This window comes from Phaseolus vulgaris, chromosome 4 (genome assembly GCF_051622355.1).
Source record: "Phaseolus vulgaris cultivar YP4 chromosome 4, ASM5162235v1, whole genome shotgun sequence".
Classification (NCBI taxonomy): domain Eukaryota; kingdom Viridiplantae; phylum Streptophyta; class Magnoliopsida; order Fabales; family Fabaceae; genus Phaseolus; species Phaseolus vulgaris.
This window is the reverse complement of record NC_143501.1, coordinates 45,155,055-45,173,420: the sequence shown is the minus strand read 5'-3', so window position 1 is coordinate 45,173,420 and position 18,366 is coordinate 45,155,055. Positions and strand designations below refer to the sequence as shown.

Genomic DNA, 18,366 nt, shown 5'->3' with positions numbered 1-18,366 from the left:
TCCTAAGTTTATCGTCATCTTGGACCTTATACACATGAAAATAATGGTCAACCTTAGTCTCCCAATCTAAATACACATTAGGATCACTATCACCATTAAAACTAGGGACTTTTTTACAAGCAATGTTGAACACTTGGTGATATCTTTGGTCACGGTTATAGCTCTCTTCATGAGAATGATGGTGATGCCTCCTACTTCTATGGTCCTCTTCACGGCCTAAGGCATTGGAAGAACCTCTTGATAAAGGTCTATGTGAATGATGCCCATCATGGATAGAGTGAGATGGCCTAGCTTGTTGCACCTCCATCTTTTGCAATTTCTCTTCCAAAGCCTAATGGTGCGTTGGGCTTCATGCAATTCACCAAAGACCGAAACTTTGGAAGGAGAGGGCTGCTTGTAAGATGCACCACTTGAATAGCTAGCCATTTGCAAATGAAAACAGCAAACACACAAAAACAACAAACAAGTCAAGAAACAAAGTTAGCAAAAAAAAAAGAATTTGACACCCAAAATTGCCGAAGTGAAATTGGCCTGAAAAAGAAGTCACTCTCAAAGAAATAATGTCCCTGCACCAAGCTGATCTTGAGGTCTAGGAATCCTCAAATGAAAGATGTCAAAGCAAGGCACACCAATCTCAAAGCCAACCACCACAAAACCAATGAAGCAATAAAGACAAACAAGAAAAGGTATAAGCAAAGAAAGGCTAGAACAAAAGGAATACTTGATGTATGACAAACTCAAAGATTAATGAACAAAAGACAAGCAAGAAAATAAGGAACTCAATGAGAAAGTAGGCACACAAAAGAATACTTAAAGAAAAGCACTAGAGTAGATGAAGAAAACAAAAACAAGCTACTGAAATTTTTATTATTTTTTTTTATGCAAACTGTGCTTGATTTTCACTGATTTAACTGGAATGATATAGAGCGAACTGGATTATGAAATTTTAACCACAGAAACTTCAAGATCTTAGCTCAACAATGGCACTGGAATTACTTAAAAACAGTAAGCCAATTAATTGAGATAAAGTTTTCAAAATCGCTGCCAGAATACCGTATTTTTTTCGGCAGAATTGTACACTTTTTGTATTTTATTTATCATTTTTTGTGTACTTTGAATTTTTTAGTACTTATTTTTTCTACTCTTTTCTAACACTTTGAAGAAGACAAATCCAGAATTTCAGAATTTTCCAGTAAGTAAATCAATTGCAATAAGGAAAAACAGTAAGCACATTTTCAGAAAACAGAGGAATCCTAACAGGAATAAAAAACAGAATTAAGAACTAGCAAAAACATAATGGAAAATGATGTATAGGAACTTGTATAGGTCTAAAATACAAGTATGAACTCAATTCTAAAACAGAAAATGCACAAAGGATCAAGATACAAATGCAGAAAACTGTATTACACCAAAGCAAGAAACAAAAAATGCAATAAAAGTACTACAAGAAGTGATGACATTCTTGGAAAAACATGACTATGACAAAACTTGTATAGATTCAAAAAGGAAAAAAACACAAACACTTGATAGGCACAATTAAGAAAACAGCAATAAAACTCAAAATAAGCCTAAAAAAACAAAAAGATAAACACAAGAATATAGAGCTCTTGAATTAAAGTGCAACACAACTCAAAATTAAACAAGAACACACCTAAACTCTAAATACCACATGATGTGAAATCAATAGCCAAATAGAGATGATTCTTTGACATTCTATGAAATCAACTTGAGTTGGAGATAGCTTAGGCACTTTTAATAGAATTGGACCAATGTTCTATGTTTCAAGAACTCACCAAAACTTGCACCAAACACCAAACTCACATGGAAGACCCATTTCTTGCCAATTGAACCGATTAAAAGATGTAAAAATGCAAATGAACCGATTAAATTGCATAACAAATGAAATGAACCGATTAAAATGCTTCAAAACTGAAATGCACCGAACAAATCCAAGGAGAAAGAAGATGAACCGATTGAAACATGAAAATAAGCAAGAACACCGAATAGAAAGCAAGAAGGAACCTAAGACATGTTTAGGAATTCAAATAGGCACGGAAATGGAATGAGAAGATGGAGAAGAAAGAGGACTTATGTGGTTGTAGTTCTTGGTTGATGAACACACCACTTGAAGTGTGAATGCTCCAAGATAAGTGTGCAATGCCGCCACTTGAGAGAACCAAGGCACTCAAGATGAGACTAGGAAGATGAGAAGACAAGTTCTCACTACACTCAAACACCAATTTGGGAGAGTTTTGATACTACAAATTCCAAATCTGCATTATGAAGGACCTAAGCCCTCCTTTTATAGGAGCAAGGGCTGGTCATGAAGCTTACAAAGCTTGTACCACAAGCTACCCAAAAGTCTCCTAAGCTAACGCCTATAGTTACTTATGAAGAGTCACCTTCTAGAAAATTCTAAACTAAAGCCTAAAGATGCTTTACAAAAGAGGTATCTATGGTTTTCCTCTAAGCACCTTCCTAAACACTATTCTATATTATTTACAATTTTATACAAAAGAAACTATAAAGAGAGATATTTAAATGAAGCCTATTCTTGAAAGCTTGTAGACTTTTTTGGCTTTAGGCTTGATCCTCTCTTTATTTTATGTCTTCTTTTAATTTTGAGAAGACTAGAAGGAAGAACTTCAAATGTGTAGGTGAATGACCTCTTCCTTCAATAATAAAAGCCTCCTTTATTTGATTCTCATAAGTTTAAGCTCATAATTTTTCTAGTTTTACTTTAAATTATTTTTAAGGTTGCGTTTGAATTGAGCAGTCAAAGTATGAATATTTGAGGGAATGAACGTGTGAGATTTAAGAGAAAAGTGTGAAAGAAGTTATTGTGTTTGGATTGATGTGAAGAATTAATTGAAATTTGTGAGTAGTGTAATGGTTGATAGAATATTTATAATTTTTTTAAAGATATAAAATATAAATTTACAATTTTACCTTTGTAATAAAAAAATTATAAATAATAAAATATGAGTGATTTATGTGTATAAATAATTGTTGATTAAATTTTTTAAATTATTGTGTTTGCATTAAATTGTGAAATTTAAAATTGAATATTCAATTAACACAAAATATTTAAAAATTGAAAAACAATCCAGTAAGTAATTCACGTTTAAAAATCTACTCTAAATATTGAACCATCATAACTAATTAAAATTAAAAAATAAATCTATAACAGATTATAAAACCAAAAAAATCGATTTAAAAAATACAAAATTAATTGTGAATTTTATATATATATATATGACAAAATCAATTTATTAAAGAAAAAAACAACAAAATTGATTGCGAACTCTATTTACATATGAGAAAGTCTATTTACCAAAGATAAATATAACAAATTGTTTTTTTTATTCTTACTATGACCACGAATCTTATTTATGGAGAGAGTGTGGGTTCCATGGCTGATACATCGTATTTCTTTACAAATTTTCCAAACGACTTCCTTGAGAGTGAAGTCTGGAAAGTTTTTCAGAGGTGGGGTAGAATTTTGGACATTTTCATTTCAAGAAAGCTCAATAAAAGAAATCGTCGTTTTGGGTTCGTTAGGTTTAAAGGAGTGGTGGATGAAGTTGCATTGGAAAGGAAGTTGGACCCGATCTGGATCGGTACGTGGAAGTTGCAAGTGAATTTATCAAGGTTTCGAAGGAGTGAGGTGTTTAAGAAAGAGTGGTTAACAAAGAAGGGACCTGTTCAACCTCAAAATACTTGGAGACCAAAGGTGAATCATCAACCTTATGCACAGTTGGTAACGGGAGAAAAATCGGGCAAGTCTCATTTTGATTCGGACGTTGTGCAGCTAAGTGTTAAGGAAGAGAGGATTTCTAAAAGTGTCAAAGAAATGTTTTTTTAGTTATAGACAAACTACCTCCACGTAAGGGAAGTTAATATAAGCATTACATCAATGTAATGCTTGTTTAGATTGTGAAGAATGTGGTAGTTGAATTATTATGTATATGGAAGTTTATATATGTTCCTTTGCTTATGATTTTTAAGTAATGTGAAGTTATGATATTATTAATTCATTCGCAAATGAATATCAATATACTTGATGTTTTAGATGAATTTAAGTGTGATTTGGATGTTAAATTCGTAGTTTGTATTAATTGTTGTTTGAGAAATGGAGCTCTCAGATTTTGATATCATTCAAGAGATGGCTCACCGCTAAAGCAATATGTAGTGATTACTTGCACTGCTCATTGTCACTCGAACGACAACATGACAATAAGGTGTGCAACTCAAGTGAGAGAGAGATCGAGGAAACTTTTTCTCCTTTAGGAGGGATGACACTTAAGCAATAGTTTGATTGCTCAAGCGAGGATCATGGCAATGGTACATGCACTCTAGAACATATGAGACCATACAACTATGCTCTAACAATCAAGTTATGACATGATGCTTCAAACACTAGTGAAATAAGATGTTGTGTTGTTGGAACTTTTTGGAAGAGACATAACAATTACACCACTCAAGCGTTGTGAGAACCCTTAAACATTGTGAGATCATTCAAGCATTAAGTGGGTATTTGAGCAAAGAAGAGACATAATTAATTCTACTATTTTGGAGTTGTCTCGTCAAACAATATGAGACTACTCAAGCAATAAAGTTTTCTTCAATTGTAAGAATCAAGATTGCTTAACTAAAAGAAACTAGTTCAAGTGACACATAGTTATATAACAACAACGTAATATGTTATTATTGTATAAATTGATATATTTAATTAATGTGTGATATGTATTAGATAGAATAATAAGTGAATCATTGGTTTGTATATATATATCTATAATTTTATTTAAATTTTAAATCATAAATTCTTAACCAAATTATTTTCTTTAAATTTAAATTTTAAATGAAATTATATTCAAAATGATCGATGAATCTTAATTAATTTTATTCTAACTTACAAATAAATAAAAGTAATGGGTTTATTTAGATAGGAAAGATATATTAACAAGTAATACATTAATTGCTATTTTTAATTTATCTACAAAATATTAAAATAATTATTAAATGAAATTAGTGCTTATATAGGAAATAGTATCGTTTCTCTCATTCATTACCTTACGAATAGTTTTCTTATCCTAATGAAATACTCAATACAAATCTTTATATCTTACTTTTTCAATTCATCTTTTATTTAAAAAATAATTACAAAAAATCTCGCTATTAAGGAAAAAAAGCGCAATTTGACCCAACATTTATAACTTCAAAATTGGATTCTAGGAAACATATCTATTAATTAATGAACTCATCAATAAAAACACAACAATTTTGAATTCAATAAAAATATATAATAAATGCATTCATCACACAAACACACACATAAAAACGCGCAAAAAGAAATAAATAAAATGCATGAATAAATAATAAATGTGGTGATAGTTTCATAAAAAACATTAATGAGTAAACCTAGAAATTTTTTTATAAAAGGAGATTGAACCAAAACTAAACACATTATCATAAACCATGAAGTCTACAATATCCCTCACTCTCTCTTTCTTCCTTCTCTTCACTTCCAACTTTCTTCCATTAGCATTCTCTAGGGTTCCTGAACAAGTCCGTGACTCAAATGGTTTACCCATTTCTCCTTCTGTTCAATACCGTCTTTCAGTTCTTAATCGTCACGGTCCACAAGGTGGTGGAGTAACGTTAGATTTTGGTCGGAACTCAACATAGAAGGAAGAAGTTCAGGTGTCATACTGACAGAGACACCATTAGAGATTAGATTTGGTTTTATTCCTTATTGTGCTGAATCCACAGAGTGGGTGGTAGTTGATGATTTTCCTAAAAAATGGATTGCTATAGGTAAGAATGGAGACCATCTCGGGAAGCAGATCTTAAGTGGAACGTTTATGTTTAAGAAATATGGTGAGGGTTATAACTTTGCATTCTGCAGCAACAACACTAACCACAACACTTGTTTTAGTATTGGGAGAACTAATGATCATGAAGGAAGGCATCTTGTTTTGATGGATGATTCTCACACTACTGTTCCCTTTAATTTTCAACTTATTAATATTGGTTGAAGAACCTTCACAAGGTTTAATAAAATGTTCCTATTAGATATATGAGTGTTGTGGTAGAACTATTTTGAAGTTATTTTTTTATATATATAAATTCGTTTATTAAGAAGTGTATTTTAAGTTTGATTCAATTTTCTAAAGTCTGTTTCATTACGATAAACTTTGAATGACTCTGATATATTATGAAGTATATTTTAAGTTTAACTCAATTTTATACAAACCACTAGTGGATTCTTTAAAATTAAAAAATTATTTTCTAATAGTATATTGATTAGGTAAACTCAAGCTTCTTACCACTAAAGAAATTTTGGAAGTATAAAAATCTCTCTTAATTTTAAAAATTCATCATAAAAAACTAAAGAAAATTTTAACCACGGGTTTGTGCTATTTTATTTCTTTCGAAAGTTATGATATCTCTATTGTTTTTATTATTTATGAGTATCTTTTAATTATTAAATAGTTAATTATATGTTTCTTATTATTTAGATTACTTTTTCATATATGGATACGTATTTTTTAGGTATTAAAAGTTTTGAAGGAATATTTCAATTAAGTTCAAGTTATTGACATGTAGAAGATGTTCTTTTCATATACCATTGATAATATAATAAAAAATTAATATATATATATATATATATATATATATATGTGTGCGCTAATCATATTAGTTTCACTATAATGAAAAATTAATACATAGTTGAGGATTTCTAATGTGTAGATAAGTACATGTGATTTTATTCGCATATATAATTGGTTACATATAAATTCATAATATAATTACCTCCATATAAATTCATATATTATTAGATGTGGATGGATCTATATAGGTAATTAAATATAAGGATCCTAAAATAAAAGGGACGTTGCATAGGTTCTGTTTGAAAATTACACATCAACTACAGATAATGACATTTTATAGTATATAAGTGAGTGCAAACTTGACTTTATAAACTGATTATATAAGGTTGAGTTAGACATAAAGTGTATTTCTTAATAGTTTCATTGATGTTGTCAAGAATATCCTAAAGTGGTCCTATGTGGGTCTAATGCTCTTTGAAAGAAGACTGTGGTTCATGGAAGCATCTTCCATTTAAAAAATTTAAATGTGTTTCTAAAGACTAAAGGAAATTCACTAAATATTTTGAGAGATGAAGTCTAGTTTGCCACTAATACTAAAACGCTAATGAAAACAAAAGAAAAATAAGTCCACCTAAGTCTAGAGTAATGCCTCTTGGATGTTAACATATTTAGTTTTTCTGTTTCATGTTATTAGGCTTTGTTTGTTTGACCTAACTTTCCTTTTCTGTTTCAGCTAAGTCTTAGTCTTTTTCTTATATATACACCATGTATTTTATTCTCATATGCACAAGTAAATAAGAATTTCTTTTGTATTTTCTTTTCTCTTCTTTTCTCTCTTTTATGCTTAAGTCATTGTCTCTTTTTCATTTGCAATTAGGGTTCATGATAACCTACCTCTCTTCATTGCAGTTACGTGCGATTACGTGTGCTCCATTTGATGCACCACATCAGATAAGGAATATTCATCTTCATTGACTGTAATATGGTATCAGAGCTCTTCGAATGAAGAGTTCTGTTGCGCTTTTCTCTTATCTTTATTTTCCCATTTGTTGTTCTTGGTTATCTTTTCTATTCTCTTTCAAAATCTTGATTGTGTTTCAAAATCTCTTACAAAATGTCTAATGAAAACCCTAGTCTTAGTAGTCTTAATAGTAGTCACACTATTACATGCAATTGTTGTGGTAAATACGGTCATATTGAGGCTATTTGTTTTCGCAAAGTGGGTTTTGCTTTTGGTAATGTTAAAACCTCAAAGTTTTCTTCTACTAGAAAAGTCTGCACTTTTTGTAATAGTCTTGGCCACACCGTCGACACCTGTTATAAAAAGCATGGGTTCCCTCCTGGCTACAAATTCACCAATTGGAGATCCCAAGCCAATAATATGATTACTACTGACACTTTTTCTGAGCTTTTTCCTAAAGAACAGAATGTAAAGGGGATTCAACTTAGATCACATCAGTGTCAATTCCTGACCAACATTTTGCGTCAACAAAACCTTGAGAATCCTTCCCCTCACACTCAAATTAATCAAGCCGTCACCTTCTCTGCGGATGAAATCCCCAATACTGAGCAATCTTCAATAGGTAAGTTTCGCTCTTCACTATCTTCTATAAAAAACTATTGGATTATTGATTCTAGTGCCACAGATCATGTTTGCAACAATTTGAACGTTTTTACTACTTATACTAAAATTAAACATGTCTTAATTAGTCTTCCAAATAGTCAAACTATTTATGCCACATAATCTGGTTTAGTACGTTTTTCTGATAAGTTTTATTTGTCTGATGTGTTATATGTGCCTCATTTTCAATTAAAGTTAATATTTGTTTCTAAACTCACACATCAACTTAAATGCACTTTAACTTTAACTTTCACTTCAACCCACTGCATTATACATGACAATCTCACCCAAGAGAGGATTGGTACGGTTAAAACCATTATTGGCTTGTACCTTGTCACTACCTTGCATACTTCTAGCTGTTCTAAACCTCATTATTTTGCTCCTTTTATTAATTGTAATATCACGGACAAAACATTGTGGCAATATAGACTAGGACACCCTTCACTTCAAAGATTACAAGTCTTAAGGGAACAATACTCTTTTATTACGGTTGATACTCATCATGTATGTGACACTTGTAGTCGTGCAAAACTGAGAAAACTTCCTTTCACTTTAAGCAATATTGTTACCTCTGCTATTTTTGATCTTCTACACTTTGATATTTGGGGACCATGTTCCATTATTTCTTTGCAAGGTTTTCATTATTTCTTGACTATTGTTGATGATTACTCATCTTATACTTGGGTTATTCTATTGCATAACAAATCTGAAGTGCGTAAGCACATCACTAACTTCACTGTTTTTGTTCAAAATCATTTCAAAATTAATATCAACATGATTCGTACTGAAAATGGTGTTGAGTGTGCTATGTCAAATTTGTAACCACGGGTTTGATGTTGTTTCATTTCTTTCGAAAGTGATGCTATCTCTATTGTTTTTATTATTATTGTGTATCCCTTAATTATTAAATGGTTAATTAAAGGATAAAATACTACTTTAATATGATATTGTGTATTCTTTAATTATTTTTTTATGGAACTTTATGTTTCTTATTATTTTCTAATTACGTTAAGATAATTTTTTCATGTCCATTATATGGATATGTATTTTGTTTTGGTATTAAAAGTTTTGAAGAAATATTTCAATTAGGTTCCAATTAACATCTTATTGACATGTAGAAGAAGTTGTTTTCATATACCATTGATAATAATAAAAACATATGCCTTAATCTTATTAGTTTCACAACAATGAAAAATTAATACATAGTTAATATAAGAAATTTGTAGATAAAACTTGCAATGAATTACCAATGAAAAAGAATTTGCACGTAAAATACTTAAGGATTTCTAAATGTACGGGTAAGTTCATGTGATTTTATTTGCAAATATAATTGCTTATACAGATAAATTGACAATATAATTACTTACATATAAATTCATATATAATTACATGTAGATGGATCTATAGGTAATTACATATGGATAGGTTATAAGCGCATTTTATTGGCTGACACAAGTGAGGATCCTAGAATAAAAAGGGACATTGTATAGGTTCATTGACAGTAGGAGGGGTGTGCTTAGGGATAATTTTTGTATATGGGTTAAAGTATTCCTTAAATATCTCATATTTATTCATTTGTTTTTTTTTTATAAAATAATGTTTAATTAATTTTTGTTGTGTTTTCTTTTAATGCCTTGATTTGATCATATGTCTAGTTAGAAAACTTTCTAAAGTATTGGACTTTTGAATTTTCGAGTAATGTTTTAATAGATTAAAATACGTTTTTAATATGATAAAATATTTTTGTTTTGCTGGAAAAACTTCAAGAAAAATGATCATGCTCTAAAACTTTATATCTCTCATTTAAAAATCAAATTTTTCGAAATCAATTGCATTATTTTTAAATTAATTTACATGTTAAAAGGGACCGAGACTCGAATAAAACATTGTGTTTTATTCATCTTATTTTTTGAACTCTTTTTTATCATGCCACAACAAGAACATTTTGAGTAATCACCTAAGTATGTAGTTATTTTATTATATTTTATTTTTTCTCTAGGTGATTGTATTTTTGTATTGATTTGTTTTTCTAATAAAGGTTTAAAATTAGACAAGATTTCCAAGTTTTTCTTACACAGTCTTTTTCATCTCAACTTTTAGGATTGACATTTAGACTTATTTATGTAATTCCCAAGGTAGGAAGGTACAACAGGTAGGATCTTCTGATACATCCTTGGAATTTAAATTAAGGTGGAACAATTATTTCCTCAGATATAAAACTAGTTTTAGTTGGAGATTTTGTATCAGAGTTAAAACACCTCTAATTTTTTTTTTATTTGATTAATTCATTATTAATAAAAAAATATCAACTAATAAGATGTCATAAGAGGCTCAAGTAATGTATGACAATAATTCTTGGATTTCTTTCTTATTTTTTCTATTGCTAGTAAAACTTAAAAGTAATAGTAAATAAAATTAACTAAAGTAATTGAACAATACTATATGTATCCTTGGTGTTCTTTTTCCTCTCAATCTTCTTTACTTGATATATTGATATATTGTTAATTGCCTTGTTCTTTTGAATTTATTTTTCTCTCCACTTATAATGGGATCTATTGATATCTTGTTCAAAAAATTGACCAAAACTTTTGTTTTTCACTTTTGAAAATTGGTAAAAGTTCAATTACCATTCTCTCTTTCTAGTTGAACTCAATCCTATAATTTTAAATTAAAGACCCTTCAAAAACATTTCAGGTTCCTATAACATAATTGATACTTCCTCTGACTAATTATATTTGGAATTAGAATATTCTTATTATTCTACTTGGTATTATATTTTAGGCTCATAATTTTTCTAGTTTTACTTTAAATTATTCTTAAGGTTGCGTTTGAATTGAGCAGTCAAAGTATGAATATTTGAGGGAATGAACGTGTGAGATTTAAGAGAAAAGTGTGAAAGAAGTTATTGTGTTTGGATTGATGTGAAGAATTGATTGAAATTTGTGAGTAGTGTAATGGTTGATAGAATATTTATAATTTTTTTAAAGATATAAAATATAAATTTACAATTTTACCTTTGTAATAAAAAAATTATAAATAATAAAATATGAGTGATTTATGTGTATAAATAATTGTTGATTACATTTTTTAAATTATTGTGTTTGCATTAAATTGTGAAATTTAAAATTGAATATTCAATTAACACAAAATATTTAAAAATTGAAAAACAATCCAGTAAGTAATTCACGTTTAAAAATCTACTCTAAATATTGAACCATCATAACTAATTAAAATTAAAAAATAAATCTATAACAGGGTATAATTATTATAAAAAAAAATTATATAAACATAAAAGACTACATAAATATAAATAAAACAACAGAAAATTTTATAAATATTAAAAATATACCAGAAAATTATAAAAAAAATCAATATTGATAACATAATATTTTTGTTTGTTATAATTCTTTGCAGTGGAAAAAAAATTGATGTTAAAAGAAATTATATTTCTTTGCAGTAATTAAAATTCCAATATAAGAAATTTGTAATAAACTAAATTATATAAGAAAAACTAATTTATAACATATTATAATAAACTAAAAACCAAAAAAATCGATTTTAAAAAAACAAAATTAATTGTGAATTTTATTTATATATGACAAAATCAATTTATTAAAGAAAAAAACAACAAAATTGATTGCGAACTCTATTTACACATGAGAAAATCTATTTACCAAAGAAAAATATAACAAATTGTTTTTTTTATTCTTACTATGACCACGAATCTTATGCACGGAGAGAGTGTGGGTTCAATGGCCGATAGATCGTATTTCTTCACAAATTTTCCAAACGTCTTTCTTGAGAGTGAAGTCTGGAAAGTTTTTCAGAGGTGGGTAAGAATTTTGGACATTTTCATTTCAAGAAAGCTCAATAAAAGAAATCGTCGTTTTGGGTTCGTTAGGTTTAAAGGAGTGGTGGATGAAGTTGCATTGGAAAGGAAGTTGGACTCGATCTGGATCGGTACGTGGAAGTTGCAAGTGAATTTATCAAGGTTTTGAAGGAGTGAGGTGTTTAAGAAATAGTGGTTATCAAAGAAAGGACCTGTTCAGCCTCGAAATACTTGGAGACCAAAGGTGAATCATCAACCTTATGCACAGTTAGTAAAGGGAGAAAAATCGGGCAAGTCTCATTTGGATTCGGATGTTGTGCAGCTAAGTGTTAAGGTAGAGAGGATTTCTAAAAGTGTCAAAGAAATGTTTTTTTTAGTTATAGACAAACTACCTCCACGTAAGGGAAGTTAATATAAGCATTACATCAATGTAATGCTTGTTTAGATTGTGAAGAATGTGGTAGTTGAATTATTATGTATATGGAAGTTTATATGTTCCTTTGCTTATGATTTTTGAAGTATTGTGAAGTTATGATATTATTAATTCATCCGCAAATGAATATCAATATACTTGATGTTTTGGATGAATTTGAGTGCGATTTGGATATTAAATTCGTAGTTTGTATTAATTGTTGTTTGAGAAATGGAGCTCTCAGATTTTGATATCACTCAAGTGATGGCTCACCGCTAAAGCAATATGTAATGATTACTTGCACTGCTCATTATCACTCGAACGACAACATGACAATAAGGTGTACAACTCAAGTGAGAGAGAGATCGAGGAAACTTTTTCTCCTTTAGGAGGGATGACACTTAAGCAATAGTTTGATTGCTCAAGCGAGGATCATGGCAATGGTACATGCACTCTAGAACAAATGAGACCATACAACTATGCTCCAACAATCAAGTGATGACATGATGCTTCAAACGCTGGTGAAATAAGATGTTGTGTTGTTGGAACTTTTTGGAAGAGACATAACAATTACACCACTCAAGCATTGTGAGAACCCTTAAACATTGTGAGATCATTTAAGCATTAAGTGGGTATTTGAGCAAAGAAGAGACATAATTAATTCTACTATTTTGGAGTTGTCTCGTCAAACAATATGAGACTACTCAAGCAATAAAGTTTTCTTCAATTGTAAGAATCAAGATTGCTTAACTAAAAGAAGCTAGTTCAAGTGACACATAGTTATATAACAACAACGTAATATGTTATTATTGTATAAATTGATATATTTAATTAATGTGTGATATGTATTAGATAGAATAATAAGTGAATCATTGGTGTGTATATATATATATATAATTTTATTTAAATTTTAAATCATAAATTCTTAACCAAATTATTCTCTTTAAATTTAAATTTTAAATGAAATAATATTCAAAATTATCGATGAATCTTAATTAATTTTATTCTAACTTACAAATAAATAAAAGTAATGGGTTTAATTAGGCAGGAAGGATATATTAACAAGTAGCACATTAATTGCTATTTTTAATTTATCTACAAAATATTAAAATAATTATTAAATGAAAGTAGTGCTAATATAGGAAGTAGTATCGTTTCTCTCAATCATTACCTTACGAATAGTTTTCTTATCCTAATGAAATACTCAATACAAATCTTTATATCTTACTTTTTCAATTCATCTTTTATTTAAAAAAAATTACAAAAAATCTCGCTATTAAGGAAAAAAAGCACAATTTGACCCAACATTTATAACTTCAAAATTGGATTCTAGGAAACATATCTATTAATTAATGAACTCATCAATAAAAACACAACAATTTTGAATTCAATAAAAATATATAATAAATGCATTCATCACACAAACACACACATAAAAACACGTAAAAACAAATAAATAAAATGCATGAATAAATAATAAATGTGGTGATAGTTTCATAAAAAACATTAATGAGTAAACCTAGAAATTTTTTTATAAAAGGAGATTGAACCAAAACTAAACACATTATCATAAACCATGAAGTCTACAATATCCCTCACTCTCTCTTTCTTCCTTCTCTTCACTTCCAACTTTCTTCCATTAGCATTCTCTAGGGTTCCTGAACAAGTCCGTGACTCAAATGGTTTACCCATTTCTCCTTCTGTTCAATACCGTCTTTCAGATCTTAATCGTCATGGTCCACAAGGTGGTGGAGTAACGTCAGATTTTGGTCGGAACTCAGTATGCAACGTTGCTGTTACAAGTAAATTTGATCTTGGGGTCAATCTGAGATTCAACATAGAAGGAAGAAGCTCAGGTGTCATACTGACAGAGACACCATTAGAGATTAGATTTGGTTTTATTCCTTATTGTGCTGAATCCTCAGAGTGGGTGGTAGTTGATGATTTTCCTAAAAAATGGATTGCTATAGGTAAGAATGGAGACCATCTAGGGAAGCAGATCTTAAGTGGAACGTTTATGTTTAAGAAATATGGTGAGGGTTATAACTTTGCATTCTGCAGCAACAACACTAACCACAACACTTGTTTTAGTATTGGGAGAACTAATGATCATGAAGGAAGGCATCTTGTTTTGATGGATGATTCTCACACTAATGTTCCCTTTAATTTTCAACTTATTAATATTGGTTGAAGAACCTTCACAAGGTTTAATAAAATGTTCCTATTAGATATATGAGTGTTGTGGTAGAACTATTTTGAAGTTATTTTTTTATATATATAAATTCGTTTATTAAGAAGTGTATTTGAAGTTTGATTCAATTTTCTAAAGTCTGTTTCATTACTATAAACTTTGAAGGACTCTGATATATTATGAAGTATATTTTAAGTTTAACTCAATTTTATACAAACCACTAGTGGATTCTTTAAAATTAAAAAATTATTTTCTAATAGTATATTGATTAGGTAAACTCAAGCTTCTTACCACTAAAGAAATTTTGGATGTATAAAAATCTCTCTTAATTTTAAAAATTCATCATAAAAAACTAAAGAAAATTTTAACCACGGGTTTGTGCTGTTTTATTTCTTTCGAAAGTTATGATATCTCTATTGTTTTTATTATTTATGAGTATCCTTTAATTATTAAATAGTTAATTAAATGATGAAATACTACTTCGGTATGATATTGTGTATTCTTTAATTATTTTTTTATGGAATATGTTTCTTATTATTTAGATAACTTTTTCATATATGGATGCGTATTTTTTAGGCATTAAAAGTTTTGAAGGAATATTTCAATTAAGTTCAAGTTATTGACATGTAGAAGATGTTCTTTTCATATACCATTGATAGTATAATAAAAAATTAATATATATATATATATATATATATATATATATATATGCGCGCGCTAATCTTATTATTTTCACTACAATGAAAAATTAATACATAGTTAATTTAAGAAATTTGTAGATAAAACTTAATAATCTCTGATATACCAATGAAAAAGAATTTGTAAGTAAAATACTTGAGGATTTCTAATGTATAGGTAACTACATGTGATTTTATTCGCATATATAATTGGTTACATATAAATTCATAATATAATTATCTACATTTAAATTTATATATTATTAGATGTGGATGGATCTGTACAGGTAATTACATATAAGGATCCTATAATAAAATGGACGTTGCATAGGTTCTGTTTGAAAATTACAAATCAACTACAGATAATAACATTTTATAGTATGTAAGTGAGTGCAAACTTCACTTTATAAACCGATTATATAAGGTTGAGTTAGACATAAAGTGTATTTCTTAATAGTTTCATTGAAGTTGTATAGAATATCCTAAAGTGGTCCTATGTGGGTCTAATACTCTTTGAAGGAAGACTGTGGTTCATGGAAGCATCTTCCAATTAAAAAATTTAAATGTGTTTCTAAAGACTAAAGGAAATTCACTAAATATTTTGAGAGATGAAGTCTAGTTTGCCACGAATACTAAAACGCTAATGAAAACAAAAGAAAAATAAGTCCACCTAAGTCTAGAGTAATACCTCTCGGATGTTAACATATTTAGTTTTTCTGTTTTATGTTATTGGGCTTTGTTTGGGCTTTGTTTGTTTGACCTAACTTTCCTTTTTTGTTTCAGCTAGGTCTTAGTCTTTTTCTTATATATACACCATGTATTTTATTCTCATATGCACAAGTAAATAAGAATTTCTTTTGTATTTTCTTTTCTCTATTTTTTCTCTTTTATGCTTAAGTCATTGTCTCTTTTTCATTTGCAATTAGGGTTCATGAGAACCTACCTTTCTTCATTGCGGTTACGTGCGATTACGTGTGCTCCATTTGATGCACCACATCAGATAAGGAATATTCATCTTCATTGACTGTAATATGGTATCAGAGCTCTTCGAATGAAGAGTTCTATTGCGCTTTTCTCTTATCTTTATTTCCTCATTTGTTGTTCTTGGGTATCTTTTCTATTCTCTTTCAAAATCTTGATTGTGATTCAAAATCTCTTAGAAAATGTCTAATGAAAACCCTAGTCTTAGTAGTTTTAATAATAGTCACACTATTACATGCAATTTTTGTGGTAAATACGGTCATATTGAGGCTCTTTGTTTTCGCAAAGTGGGTTTTCCTTTTGGTAATGTTAAAACCTCAAAGTTTTCTTCTACTAGAAAAGTCTGCACTTTTTGTAATAGTCTTGGCCACACCGTCGACACCTGTTATAAAAAGCATGGGTTCCCTCCTGGCTACAAATTCACCAATTGGACATCCCTAGCCAATAATATGATTACTACTGACACTTTTTCTGAGCTTTTTCCTAAAGAACAGAATGTAAAGGGGATTCAACTTACATCACATCAGTGTCAATTCCTGACCAACATTTTGCGTCAACAAAACCTTGAGAATCCTTCCCCTCACACTCAAATTAATCAAGCCGGCACCTTCTCTGCGGATGAAATCCCCAATACTGAGCAATCTTCAATAGGTAAGTTTCTCTCTTCACTATCTGCTATAAAAGAATCTTGGATTATTGATTATGGATTATACTAAAATTAAACATGTCTTAATTAGTCTTCCAAATAGTCAAACTATTTATGCCACATATTCTAGTTTAGTACGTTTTTCTGATAAGTTTTATTTGCCTCATTTTCAATTAAAGTTAATATTTGTTTCTAAACTCACACACCAACTTAAATGCACTTTAACATTAACTTTCACTTCAACCCACTGCATTATACATGACAATCTCACCCAAGAGAGGATTGGTACGGTTAAAACCACTGCTGACTTGTACCTTGTCACTACCTTGCCTACTTCTAGCTGTTCTAAACTGCATTATTTTGCTTCTTTTATTAATTGCAATATCACGGACAAAACATTGCGGCATTATAGACTAGGACACCCTTCACTTGAAAGGTTATATGTCTTAAGGAAACAATACTCTTTTATTACGGTTGATACTCATCATGTATGTGACACTTGTAGTCGTGCAAAACAGAGAAAACTTCCTTTCACTTTAAGCAATATTGTTACCTCTGCTATTTTTAATCTTCTACACTTTGATATTTGGGGACCATGTTCCATTATTTCTTTGCAAGGTTTTCATTATTTCTTGACTATTGTTGATGATTACTCATGTTATACTTGGGTTATTCTGTTGCATAACAAATCTGAAGTGCGTCAGCACATCACTAACTTCACTATTTTCGTTCAAAATCATTTCAAAACTAATCTCAAAACGATTCGTACTGAAAATGGTGTTGACTTTGCTATGTCAAATTTTTAACCACGGGTTTGATGTTGTTTCATTTCTTTCGAAAGTGACGATATCTCTATTGTTTTTATTATTATTGTGTATCCCTTAATTATTAAATGGTTAATTAAAGGATGAAATACAACTTTAATATGATATTGTGTATTCTTTAATTATTTTTTTATGGAACTTTATGTTTCTTATTATTTTGTAATTACGTTAAGATAATTTTTTCATGTCCATTATATGGATATCTATTTTTTTTGGGTATTAAAAGTTTTGAAGGAATATTTCAATTAGGTTCCAATATATATTAACATCTTATTAACATGTAGAAGAAGCTGTTTTCATATACCATTGATAATAATAAAAACATATGCCTTAATCTTATTAGTTTCACAATAATGGAAAATTAATACATAGTTAATATAAGAAATTTGTAGATAAAACTTGCAATGAATTACCAATGAAAAAGAATTTGCAAGTAAAATACTTGAGGATTTCTAAATGTATGGGTAAGTTCATGTGATTTTATTTGCAAATATAATTGCTTATACAGATAAATTGACAATATAATTATTTACATATAAATTCATATATAATTACATGTAGATGGATCTAT

General features: G+C 29.2%; 2 protein-coding genes across 2 annotated transcripts; both read left to right on the top strand.

Moving 5' to 3' along the window:
- The first annotated feature begins 5,478 nt into the window (after positions 1–5,478).
- LOC137838872 (uncharacterized) lies at positions 5,479–6,038 on the top strand. The gene is made up of 2 exons (XM_090301058.1): positions 5,479–5,671; positions 5,773–6,038. The coding sequence occupies exons 1-2, from the start codon at positions 5,479–5,481 to the stop codon at positions 6,036–6,038; spliced, it is 459 nt and encodes a 152-aa protein (XP_090157184.1).
- An 8,014-nt stretch (positions 6,039–14,052) lies between these two features.
- LOC137838871 (kunitz-type trypsin inhibitor-like 1 protein) lies at positions 14,053–14,667 on the top strand. The gene has a single exon (XM_068648084.1). The coding sequence runs from the start codon at positions 14,053–14,055 to the stop codon at positions 14,665–14,667; it is 615 nt and encodes a 204-aa protein (XP_068504185.1).
- The last annotated feature ends 3,699 nt before the right edge of the window (positions 14,668–18,366 follow it).

Coding starts and splice junctions, on each gene's coding strand:
- LOC137838872 (XM_090301058.1), top strand. CDS start 5,479: ATGAAGTCTACAATATCCCTCACTCTCTCTTTCTTCCTTCTCTTCACT. Junction 5,672..5,772: donor TGGAGTAACGTTAGATTTTG/GTCGGAACTCAA, acceptor CTGAATCCACAG/AGTGGGTGGTAGTTGATGAT.
- LOC137838871 (XM_068648084.1), top strand. CDS start 14,053: ATGAAGTCTACAATATCCCTCACTCTCTCTTTCTTCCTTCTCTTCACT.